The following is a 12617-nucleotide window of genomic DNA, read 5'->3' as shown; positions in this document are numbered from 1 at the left end:
TTAATCTACATTTCACTTGTTGCCCTTGGAAACAGTCAGCAGAGTACAGGAGTCCTCCCCTAATAGACAAGAACTCCTCTCCTATTCCCATCTGCACCAGAAGTTGTTAGGTCACACAGTTTATGTCCCAGACCCAAAAATGATTTTAACTTTGGAAACAGCTGTTCTTACGCCACCGTCATGAAAACCATAATGATAGTGGTAAATCTGTAAAACAATGGACATCAGTGGTGTCCTGATGATGGGCTGCATCATGGTGTCTGTTCTATGCAATGAAGAACACAGATTAAGGCCCCCTTCACACGTCCGGAAAAACCACCCGGATTTCCTATCAGGAAATCCGGACGGATTTCCGGATGCATAGACTTTCATTGGACACTGACACCCTTCCGGAATTTTCCGGAAGGGTGTCAGTTCCGGAAAATAGGACCGGATTTTTTAGAACCGGAGTCTATGGGAGCGCCCGGGCCCCGGACGCTTTCCTGATGCACATCAGGAAAGCGTCCGGAGTTCCACTCACCTTCCGCCTCTGCCCCGGCCTCCTGCTGCCTCTTCGTCCGCATCCTTGTCTGCAGGTACCCCCGGCGGCCACTCGCGTCACCCCGGCACCCCCCCGCGGCCACTCGCGGCACCCCCGCACCCCCCCGCGGCCACTCGTGGCACCCCCGCACCCCCCCCCGCGGCCACTCGTGGCACCCCCGCACCCCCGCGGCCACTCGTGGCACCCCCGCACCCCCCCCCACTCGTGGCACTTCCTGTTCTGCTTCACCATACAGAACACAAATAACAGTGGTTCCTTATCCTTTGCATGGTGAAGACAGGCCTCACTTTTTTGACCCCTCGGGTTATCGGGACTCCATCATGGTGGGCAATTCACTACACAAAATAGCACAGCGTGGTTGTGACGGAATCTGCAGCATATGTGCCTAACTGTTATTTATAGATTCTAGCAATGAGCAAACCTACAGTAAGAATCTAGTGAATAGACTGTCCATTTGTTTTGTCCTGAAAAAGCAGTGCTGCCAGTTTCTGGAAGAAGTCTGATATGAGTCTGAGGTCTCCTGCCTCGTACCAGGCTACTCCAGGGAGAGTGGAACAAGACTGAATGAATTGACGGCTTATTCATTAATTTGGTTTTGGCGACGCCTATTATAGACTGGCTCATCTCTAGTAGATATGCATTCTTTTCAACATAATTTTACTGTTCTGAAAGTGTTTCTTCTCCTTTTTCTTGTAGGACCTGGAGATTGTGTATTCTTACCTCCATGGGATGGAAGCCCTGTCCAACCTACGGGAGCATCAGCTAAGGTAAGACTCCTTCTTGTGATGGACTATAGGTTGTTGAGATCCATTGACATCTAGGTCCTGGTTCATGTCTGTCTGTGCTTTTATCTTTTATTTGCTGATCTCCTCCCATAGTGGTCAGGTAAGCCTTGGCTCCAACTTAAAAAATAAATTTATAGCAAAAGTTGAAGCTAGATCTGGAGATAGGTCTGTATATACACATAGAAGCCCCAGCTGTGTTGCTTACAGCTGGATGGATTGAGGCAAAAGGAGAATGTAGTGCAGTTCCCCAATATATTACTTTGTGTCCCAGAGAAAACAGATCTATGTATAAGGAAAAAAAAAACAGGCAGCCAATGGATGGCACTGATAACCTTATTGGGGAGAATTTTACCATTTACAACCCCGACAATAATTGTAAACCTTACACTGGGTTCACACTAGTATTTCTGCATCCTATCATGGCCACAAGTCCCAACCTGACTCTGGGTTTGATGACCTGAAAACTGACATCTGTCACATCATCATAGCTGCAGTCAGGTCAGAATGTGTGGCTGTAACACATGACTGCAATAGACTAGCTTTAATTCAGCCTGCTTCTTAACATCCGGATTCCAGATTTCTAATAAATATCCATTGGCCCAGTGCCTTTTGCTCATAGAAAAATGAAGCAACTACTGTATTAATATCTCACAGCAGGAGCACTAAGAGTTTTCTGCCACCTAGTGACAAAATGTGGTACTACATGACATCACAGGTATATCCAGCTGCAGGCAACGGATCTGAATACTCCATTTTTAAGGACTATAAGACCGTAGTGTTTGTAATGTTTCTTTTGGGGTTGCTATATCATACTGTATATTGTGCTTTTAGATGCAATGATTAAAAGTCTGTCATGTAGCAGTAATATAATGAGACTTTTTCTTTCTGTCATATAGAAAACCTTTTTCACTTTTTAGTTTGACCATCACCAGTATGTTATAGTGAATCTGTAGTGACAAATGTGGTGATGTAGAGCTTTGTGGATTACCTATATGGGCATATGCCTCAGTTTGGGAAAACGTACAGTTTGTTAGTTGTAGCGCATTGCCAGGTCTGTAGATATGTCTGATGTATTCATGAGATGTTGCCTCCATCATCCTACCACCCTGAATAACAATCTTCATACTACTACTGTACATAGGGATAACGCTGTCAATGGTTGTAGGAGAATGGGGGAGACCTTGTCTCATGGGTAACTCACAACTCTTGTTTTACTGCGCTGGCATTGCGCTGCAACAAAATATACATTCACTAAATCACACGCACATATAAGTGACATGCCGCTAAAATCATAGTGTCTGTCACTGTTTTATACTGTCACATCTAACATATTTAAAGAAAGCTTCTATGTGTCCCAACAGATCAGCCATCTCCTCTTCCTTTTCCATGATCGTGTGCTTTGTAGCCTACAACCTTTTATTTAGCCACTGTGGCACTTATTGGCACTGTAATATGAAGCTGTTCTCTATTAGAAGTAATACATACCTCTGTAATACACCATCTGATCGAGCACAGTGCAGGGTTTTTTCCTTGGTTGGTTTTAAGCAGGGTTAAAAAAAAAAAAAAAAGTATGTGACCTACGAATACTTTGGCTGTCATTGCTAATAAGAGAAATATTTGCATTTCCAAGTTGCCATGGATTAGGTGCCATGCTCATTTACAGAGTGGATATGGAGAGCAGTGCCTCTAGAAGATTTTCTGATAGAGATGATAGAGTCCGACATGACTTTTCCTGGGAATCATCCCCAATATAATTGCAAAGCAGAGGTACATCGACCTCACAGTCAGACACTGCACCCCGAGAATGCAGATGGTGTAACCTATATGCCATTTTGTCATGAATTGACTGCTGCAACTTGGGATTCAGTGTTTCATTATGTAATTTCTCTGGTCTGGTCTGTGAATGGTGTATTAGAGATGCAGAGAAAATGAGCTGACTGTGTATATGTAGGACCTTTCCAGGGGGTATACAGACTGACTTTCCTGGTCGTGTGGTGTATGTTGGTTGGAATTTATTGGGATGGCTAAAATTCTAGTTAGTGAAAACCCCCCCTCTGATAACCCACACGTGCGTGACTCCGCTGACATGGCAGGGAATTTGGCTGTGTAGGAGTTGTTGTGCTTCATGGCAGATCTGTGGCAGTATGAAGGAGCAGCTGCACCATTTCCAGAGCTGTTTGCAGAACTTTGAGAGCACAGTGACACTGCGCTGTTCCTGTAAAACTCTCGTCTTCTAATGACTTAATTGGTATGGAGGCGATCCAAGCCGGGAGCGTGGGGGGCGCAGGCAGTGTGTCGGCCAGGGATTCTGCTTTCCTATGCTTTCCTCTTCAGATGTATGTGACAGACCTGTACCTCCCCCAGTCTTTTCTTTATACTGTATGCCCATGGTGCAGGACTTTTATCCAGTTTTGGCAGGTCAGCTCCTGGCACATCTACAGTTTGATATATTTAAAAATATATTTGAATAATCCCCCCCCCCCCCCCCCAGCCTAATGAAAAAGGGGTATATGGATTGCATGATGGATCAGATTCCTGTTACAGCTCATTTTTAAAGGGGTATTCCCATCTTAAGGAGACACTCCCTATCCACAGCATAGGGGGTAAGAAGCTTATTGGTAGGGGTCCACTGATCCTGAGAAAGGTGTCCCGGATTGAATGACACACAGCATGTCTGAGGCTGGTGCTTCGTTCATTCCCTATGGCACCTCCAAACATGGCTAAGTTCAGCAGTGTTTGGCAAGCCCCATAGAGAAAAAACAGAGTGCAGATCACTGACTTGTTTTATGCTGCGTTTATTTCAGGGGAAAACCCCAAGAGCAGTGGGGTTCTCAGCGATCACCTTGTTATTAGCAAATAAATTCTTCAGATGGGAATAATATTGTCATATGCAGGTGGCATAACAGAGATCCAAGATGTTTTTATTATCAAATAAAGCATATATCCATGGATTTCAGATATGATTGTGTCCTATTTTTCTGCAAACAAATCAGCTGTGTGAATGCGGCCAAAAAGTGGAAACTCAGACTCCAGTGTGAATACAGCCTTGTGCTATTTTTCTGTCTTCCTGCATTTGTGTACCCTTACAGACACCTTGTTGTACATATATTGAGTTACTTTGCATACTGGATAGATGTCTTATAACTGTTTATGGTACTGTGGAATGCTATGATATTTCTATTTAGATGAAGTGGTGATGAGTTTAACAGTCAAAACATAAAGAAAAGAGGGATTATAAAAATACATCCCTGTAGCTCCGTATAATATGAATCCGTAAGTAAACTTGCTGTTTGTATTTCATTTTCTCCTCTCGTACATGCAAATAGATCATGTCTGCACCTTTTTCACTGTACAGGGCCGTATTACCGTGCTGCATATGTGTCTTTGTTTGTTCCCTTATAGTCATGTTAATCTGTCTTCCTGTATTGCAGATTGATGTGCGAAACTGTCCGCTATGAAAGACATGAGGCTAATGAAGTCTTGTACTAGTAAGTGTGATTTATTCTCCTTCTGCTTCATACACTCACCAGATGTCATATTTGATGCTTACTTGTTTTCCTACTTTTCTCCATTGTAAAGTTCTAGGAATTCATGTTTTGCACATTCTCTTTTCTCAGCGATAAGCCAGGAATGTGAAGTATTTGTTGGGTCTTACATTATACAACGTTCTCTCATTCACCAGCGTTTACTATTAAGGCTACTGATATATCATGTGCATTGCTGGATGTCCACAGCATTTACAGGCAGTCACCTGTTTCTCAGTATAGTCCCAGCGGTTCAAGTGAATCATAGTTACAAAGCCGACTGGGATCGGGGCTCGGAGTCATAGCAATGGCCCTAGCTGGCTGCCTCCTGCCTTCCCAGCCTTGATTTTATAGATCTCTCACTATTTTGGTACTATAGAGAAACACCAAACTGCACAGTCCTCTAAGCGCCTTCCCTCTATTGTTTATAGATATACTAATGCAGTCTTATGGAATAAATATGCATCCTGCTATATGGCAAATGGGCAAAACACGTGTAAGGCCATGTTCCCACAGCGTGACACACCGGCCTTTCCGTGACCCAGCTTGGTCAGCTTCGGATGCAGGCGCATCAGTGTGTTCCCGCATCCGAATTCCCTGCTGCTCATAGTGGAGTGTTCGGCCGATGAATAGCGGACGCAGAAAACCGACATGTCAGTTTTTTGTGGCGCCGCTAGGATTCCCGGCCGGAGTGTATAGTATGTGTATACACTGTGGCTGGGATTCCCTTAGCCTGCAGCACTATGTAAGTTCCGTCGTAATCACCGCTGTTGTTGCAACAATGGCCATGATTACTACAGAACTTACGTAGTGTCAACATAGCCTAACATTCCACTACTGTATATCGAGAGGAATCACAAACATGTGAATACTGACATAGTCATATGTAATGATATCACAATCTCACCAACTTGTTAGGTAAACAGACTCTATAAACCACAGTGCTTGAGCAGTAATAATAAAATAAAACTGTAAATAATAAAAGCACTAATAGTGCAGATAGATTGTTTCAATGTCTCTGAGTGTAAATTTCCACGAGCTCTTAGGATTGGCAGCCTCCATAGTCCTGTTATCCAGTTGCCCATATTAGTGGTGGCTTTACCACCCCCCATTCTTGCGCATATAGTTGCAGCTATGTACTGTAGGTGTAATTGGGTATATCCGGTCAATGCTTGTTTATGAAAGGGGAAGGACACAAAGAAAAGATTGTTTCTACAAACACCTTTCACCCCTCCCTGGCATTCTGGTCAGGTCCGAAGCCCTCACATCTGTGTCGCGCTCTCCAGCCCTGTGTGGGTTTTTCCTGATGTGTCAGTGTTGAATTGCCTTGTTCTGAGTACGCCATTTATGCGAGCCCAGCGGCTCAGATTTTTTACCGGAGCGCTCCTGGTATATCTCTCACTCTGTGGATGGGGTAGGTAGCACAGTGGTGGGAATCCGGGAAAAAAGTGCAAATGAAAGTCACAATGTTTTTATGAATATAATAATAGACCTCTTCCTCGGTGGCTTAATTATGAAAATCCATACCACTGAGACAGAGGTCTATTAGCATGTCGAAACACATTTTGCCACTCCATAGTAGGATTTTGGGGGATCATAGCAGAGTAAGCCTTTGCCTTACCCCTATACCATATCCTAAGTATGGAACTACCGCACCACCCAAACTGGTTGAGTAGTGTGGTGGTTCCATACTTAAATGACCCCTATACCGTATCCTATGTGACTATTTTGGTGTAAATTTTATTTTACATTGTTTGTGGGGTGCCTTTGTTTTTCCTGTGCAGCCTCTGTAACAAACATAGGTATTAGCTTGCATCATGTATGGGCTTTGTGTTAAACACTATGCACTTCATGCCCAGTATCCTATTGTTTAAACTGTGTACTTTTTATCTTTTTTGTATTTGGTAGTTACATTATACTTACCTATTTACTACCACCCACCCTTGTTATCTGTCAATTTTTTTTTTTATTCTTTTAGTTTGATGTACTCAATAAAATAAACTGTGTATAGACTTTTACAATACAGCAAAGGCGGCACTTCAAAATTTGTGAATAAAAAGTAGTTTTAATAAACCAAACCACTTTTTATTTACAAATTTTGGAGTGCTGCCTTTTCCTAAAGTTTGCTGTATAGCCGTTGGGGCCTGGGTCTGTGACCTGAGCCTTGAGCCACACAGTGCTGTTCTGCGAATATCTTTATTACTTTTACAATACTAAATGATTTCTTAAAAATCATTGCAGCTTTAGAGGAAATTGTTAGAAGTTGCCCGTTGAATAACATGTCTTCACAGCACTTGCCGGTATAAGGATGGGTAGAGATGGCAGTGCCATGTTAATCAGAATTTCAGCAAGGTATTTTGTTTCACATCTATCTAAATAAATGATCTCATAGGTTTTGGATCAGAGCCTGAAAGCTAAAACCACAAAGAATGGCTGTACATGGTTTATCAATTCCCTGGGGTGGCCAGATCTATTCTCTGTCACATTGAGAGTGTATAAACGGAGAAGGTGCGGCGTTTGTACAGTGTGTCCCTGTCACTTGCTGATTATGCCTATTCATTACGCTTGACCTGTGGTTTATTTTAGGCAAATCAGATGGACTGTTTGTTCCCGCAGATTTCTTGCTAGTTCATGTGAACATCAGTTTCATCCTCATTTATCTTACCATATGTAGTAGTGTCTGGAAAGCTTGGTATATAATGGTGCACAACATTTTGAGCATTGGTACATAAATGGCAGACACCTATGTCTTTAGCAAGGTAGAATTCCATCTTCAAGGTTTTTGTTTTTTTAAATTGCTGTATGCAACATGAAACCATTTTCTAATTAGTCTTTATTAAAAATTTCCTACTAATCTTCTACTCAGAGAAAAGCCCATAGTACACGGGGCGACATAGAGGAGCAAACGAGTGCTGTCGGCGCCCGTTTGCTTCTCGTTCCTTGCTTGCTGCCGCTGCTATTGCACGCGGTGGCAGCGAGCAGGTAAGTGCTAAAGGCTAGGGCCTAAAGGCTGGACCTGGGTTAAAGACTCTTAAAGCTGATATGTCAGCAGCTTTTTGCTGACTAAAGTAAAGGCAGTGAATCAGGAAATATAACCCTTATTTCAATCTGCCGCTGCAGCGCTGAGATATAAGCTTTATATGTTTTATGCAAATTAGGAGATAAAGGCTGCAGGGCTTAGGAGAAAAGGGTCTGAGTGTTGCAAGGCTCCTGCAGCCCAAGGGAGCGCCCCCTGGGCATTATCTATTAATCTGCGTATATCTTCTAAGTTTTTTTTTTTCTTTGCCCTGAAGTGAAGAAGCATTGTACACAGCATTTTACTTTCAACAGCAAAAGCTGCTGATAAATCCTCCGTAAGGGTATATTCACACTACGGAAGTGACGTGGATAACTTGCCACGGGATCCCTGACGTGACAGAATCTGCGGCAAGTTATCTGCGTTGTTTCCATAGTGTGCATATACCCTTAAGGACAACTCACACAGGCTGGTGGAATAGAAAGCAGTCTGCATGGGAGAATCCTATAGACCATTTAAAAAAGTAGAGAGGGAGAGAGCGCTAACACAGCAAGCTATAGGGATTGTAGTAGGGAACAAGAAGCACTTCCAAGACACACAATTTAGCAATATATAACTAGAGACTATTTAGCTGCAGGCCAGGGAATTGGTACCTGTACACCAATAGAAAAAAGGTTATGCAATATTGTAGTTTACCCTGCCACACTGGAAATATAATGAGATTATGGGATTGGACTACAAGGCTCGATAGGCCTACATAACGCTGAATCCAGGGATACTATGAGAATATTTGCTCCAATACTACTACCTCCATGCCTGTCTCTCCACTGTGTGGGGGCATCTAACTGTCGGACACACCATAAAGCGTTGTAGTACCGCAAGGCTCAGCATGCCAAGATATGAAGCCGTTCTCAACTCAACTTGTTACCCAGAGGTCCGAAAAGTCCAGGTAAGCAATGCTTGCTCCAATCAGTCCGTGCGGTGAGACTCTTGTGTGTCCTTGTAGAGCGATCTCCCTTGTCAACAGTCCTGGAATAATTTCACTGGAGCAATCCACTTGATAGTAACCAGGAGCATGCCCCGGCTGGTGGCACCGTTCTCTCTCGGGAATCCCGTATGACATCGCTTTTTGGAGACTGTACGGTCTCCTTTCTCAATCATTTGGTATACCAAGTTCCTGCAGTCCTTTTATCCGTAGTGGGACTTCCCACTTGTTGCTGAGTTTTGCTACAAAAATGCAAATAATTCAATTTCCGAATTTAGGCCTGTTAGTTGTAAGATGTTGAATTCAAATGCTTATTTACTTCCTATTTTGGACATCTTTATGTATATAATTAGGCACCATTTCACCTATAGTACTACGCCACATGTTTACTTGCGCTAGGCATTTAATTTACTTTGCTTGGGAGAGTGGCGGGTCACTCCCAGCCTTTAGCATCAGTGGTATCATAACACTGGTGTTAAAAGCTTCTGTTGGGTTGATCCTATACAGTTCTTTTCTTGTTATATTATGTATATAATTACATATCTTTGCGTGCTGTGTCTTGCGGTACTACAACACTGTATGTTGTTTCCGACACTTAGATGCAGAGTTTCTTTCCCTGAGACAGGGGAGAGAAACGGGCACGGAGGTATTAGTATTGGAGCGAATATTCTCATAATATCCCTGGATTCAGCAGGGTAAACTACTTTATTGCATAAGCTATAGAGATTGTTGAAGCAACATGTTTAAATGGAATGTCATCACACTTTTTATTTTTTTTCTAAGGGTAAAACATTTTTAAATAACTTCTCATAACTTATAGGGAATGTGTTGTCAGAAAATTATCTTTGTTTCGCGTGTGTTAGCTTTCTCACGCCCCTTGAGAAAGCTAATGCATGCGAAACGCGCGTAGGGGTAATGGACACCACACTATGGGTAACCATATGCTATGATACGGGCTTGCAGTAAGTAGGTTTTGCACACCGGTGCTTACCGGACTTAGGAGGCCATGTAGATACAAAGCAAGTTGTATGCTGTGGTGTATAGCTAGAGGTATAACCAGTAGGAAGCGGGAGATTGTGATCCCGCTGTATAGAGCTCTGGTGAGGCCACATCTGGAATACTGTGTCCAGTTCTGGAGACCTCACCTACAAAAGGAGATTGATAAAATAGAACGGGTCCAAAGACTGGCTACAAAAATGGTGGAGGGTGTCAGGCATAAACCATATCAGGAAAGACTTAAGGATTTGAATCTGTATAGTCTGGAGGAAAGAAGGGAAAGGGGGGACATGATTAAAACCTTTAAGTATGTTGAGGGACTAAATAAGGTTCAAGAGGGGAGTGTTTTTAGTAAAAAACTGAGCTCAAGAACAAGAGGACACAGTGAGAGATTAGTTGGGGGAAAGATCAGAAGCAATGTGAGAAAATATTATTTTATGGAAAGAGTAGTAGATACCTGGAACAAACTTCCAGCAGAGGTGGTTGGTAAATCCACAATAACATAATTTTAAACACGCCTGGGATAAACATACATCTAAGATAATAAGAGAGAAAATACTAAAAGGGCAGACTAGATGGACCCAGTGGTCTTTTTCTGCCGACAATCTTCTATGTTTCTATGTTATGTTTCTATGATACACTACATGGTTATAGTTAATATGATTTATGTGTGAATATAGGATATAGACACTGTGGCTTGTGGTCATCTTTATTACTGGATACTTTTGCACTGTAATTAAGTTGGAGATTTTTTTAATCATGTCAATAAAATTTGTTAAATATTTTTATATCATAGCCTTATAGTGTGCAATTGTAAAGTGATCATTACAGCAACAGGTGACACCAGTAAATAGCACTAGTATAAGACAATAACAGATCCCTATGGAATGATCTCTTCACCCAGTTTGTCTAGTAATGTTTCACATTCATCTCAGTGGGCCAGACTATTGTCATCTATATCCATGTCATCTTTAGAGTACGTCTCATGGATCTAGACAACAATGGACATGACCTGTTGTTTTTTTTTTTTTAACTTCATTTTATTCCTTTTCCTTATCCAACATCAATTATCAATAGAAAAATTACAATTACAAAACCATAATGTATAATTGCCAGACAGTAATACAAAGTCAATATTCTATATCACTCAGACTTTTCTTTACCTTAACATCTTGCCACATCTTGCAACGAAACAAAAAACAAACACCACATTAAAATTCTACCAGAACTCCCCCTATATTAATAATGTTTTTCAAACAGTGTCATGCATCTCTCCCAATTCTAAATCTCTGGAGGAATTGGGGAAATCCAGTTTTTCACCAGGATTAGTTTATTCTAAGAATCGTTCTTTCTTTCTTTTTTTTCTGGGCAAATGCAAACTGGAAGTATCGCCAAGCAAAGCAATCTGCGGGGTCATTGGTATATCTACACCTATTTTTTTTTTCTTATCGAAAACCAGGGATCACAGTTTTTCTAGCTTATCACAACTCCAAAGTAAATGTATATATCCAGTCCCCCCCCCCGCACCTAGAGCATCTATTGTGTGACCATAACTTAATCCTGTACATGAAAGCTGGTGTGTAATATAACTGACTAGAAAATGTACCCGGCGCTGCCCGGGTATAAAGTGTCAGTGTGTTAATTAGATTTGTTCTAAGGTGCCCAGGAGGCCAAGCTAAAGGTATTGTTTCATCTGAGTTAATCAGTGGAATTAGTGTATACCTGTAGTGCATAGTTGGAGGGGTTCTGTATACCCACAATGTATAGTTTTTAGGGGTCTCGCATATCTGTAGTGCATAGTTGGGGGGGCTGTATACCTATAGTGTATAGTTGAGGGAGGTCCTGTATACCTGCAGTGTACAGTTGGTGAAGGACCTGTATACCTGTACTGTATAGTTTGGGGGGTCCTGTATACCTGTAGTATATAGTTGGTGCGGTATACCTGTAATGTATAGTTGGTGGAGGTCTTGTATACCTGTAGTTTATAGTTTGAGGGTCCTGGATACCTGTAGTGTATAATTGGTGGAGGTCTTATATACCTGTAGTATATAGTTCGGGGGTTCTGTATACCTGTAGTAAATAGTTTGAGGGTCCTGTATAACTATAGTATAGAGTTGGTGGAGGTCCTGTATACCTGTAGTGTATAGTTTGGGGTCCTATATACCTGTAGTATATAGCTGGTGGAGTTCCTGTATACCTGTAGTATATTTGGGGTCCTGTATACTTGTAGTATAGAGTTGGTGTAGGTCCTGTATACCTGTAGTGTATGGTTTTGAGGTCCTGTATACCTGTAGTGTATAGTTTGGGGTCCTATATACCTGTAGTATATAGTTGGTGGAGTTCCTGTATACCTGTAGTGTATAGTTTTGGGGTCCTATATACCTGTAGTATATAGCTGGTGGAGTTCCTGTATACCTGTAGTATATTTGGGGTCCTGTATACTTGTAGTATAGAGTTGGTGTAGGTCCTGTATACCTGTAGTGTATGGTTTTGAGGTCCTGTATACCTGTAGTGTATAGTTTGTGGTCCTATATACCTGTAGTATATAGTTGGTGGAGTTCCTGTATACCTGTAGTGTATAGTTTTGGGGTCCTGTATACCTGTAGTGTATAGTTTGGGGTCCTGTATACCTGTAGTATATAGTTGGTGGAGGTCCTGTATACCTGAAGTATATAGTTGGTGGAGGTCCTGTATACCTGTAGTATATAGTTTTGGGGTCCTGTGTACCTGTAGTGTAAAGTTTGGCGTCCTGTATACCTGTAGTATATAG

At 42.1% G+C, this 12617-nt stretch overlaps 1 protein-coding gene across 9 annotated transcripts in view; it reads left to right on the top strand.

Moving 5' to 3' along the window:
* RAPGEF2 (Rap guanine nucleotide exchange factor 2) overlaps nucleotides 1-12617 on the top strand; it is a 211231-nt gene that overhangs the window by 72201 nt on the left and 126413 nt on the right. For all 9 annotated transcript variants that reach the window (XM_069977841.1, XM_069977847.1, XM_069977844.1 and 6 more), the window contains exons 2-3: nucleotides 1238-1308; nucleotides 4758-4814. In XM_069977841.1, coding sequence (XP_069833942.1) covers nucleotides 1238-1308; nucleotides 4758-4814 — 128 coding nt within the window. The remainder of the gene's footprint in view (nucleotides 1-1237; nucleotides 1309-4757; nucleotides 4815-12617) is intronic.

This window comes from Dendropsophus ebraccatus, chromosome 7 (genome assembly GCF_027789765.1).
Source record: "Dendropsophus ebraccatus isolate aDenEbr1 chromosome 7, aDenEbr1.pat, whole genome shotgun sequence".
NCBI lineage: Eukaryota > Metazoa > Chordata > Amphibia > Anura > Hylidae > Dendropsophus > Dendropsophus ebraccatus.
The sequence above is the reverse complement of the archived record's forward strand: the minus strand, read 5'-3'. Positions and strand labels throughout refer to the sequence as shown.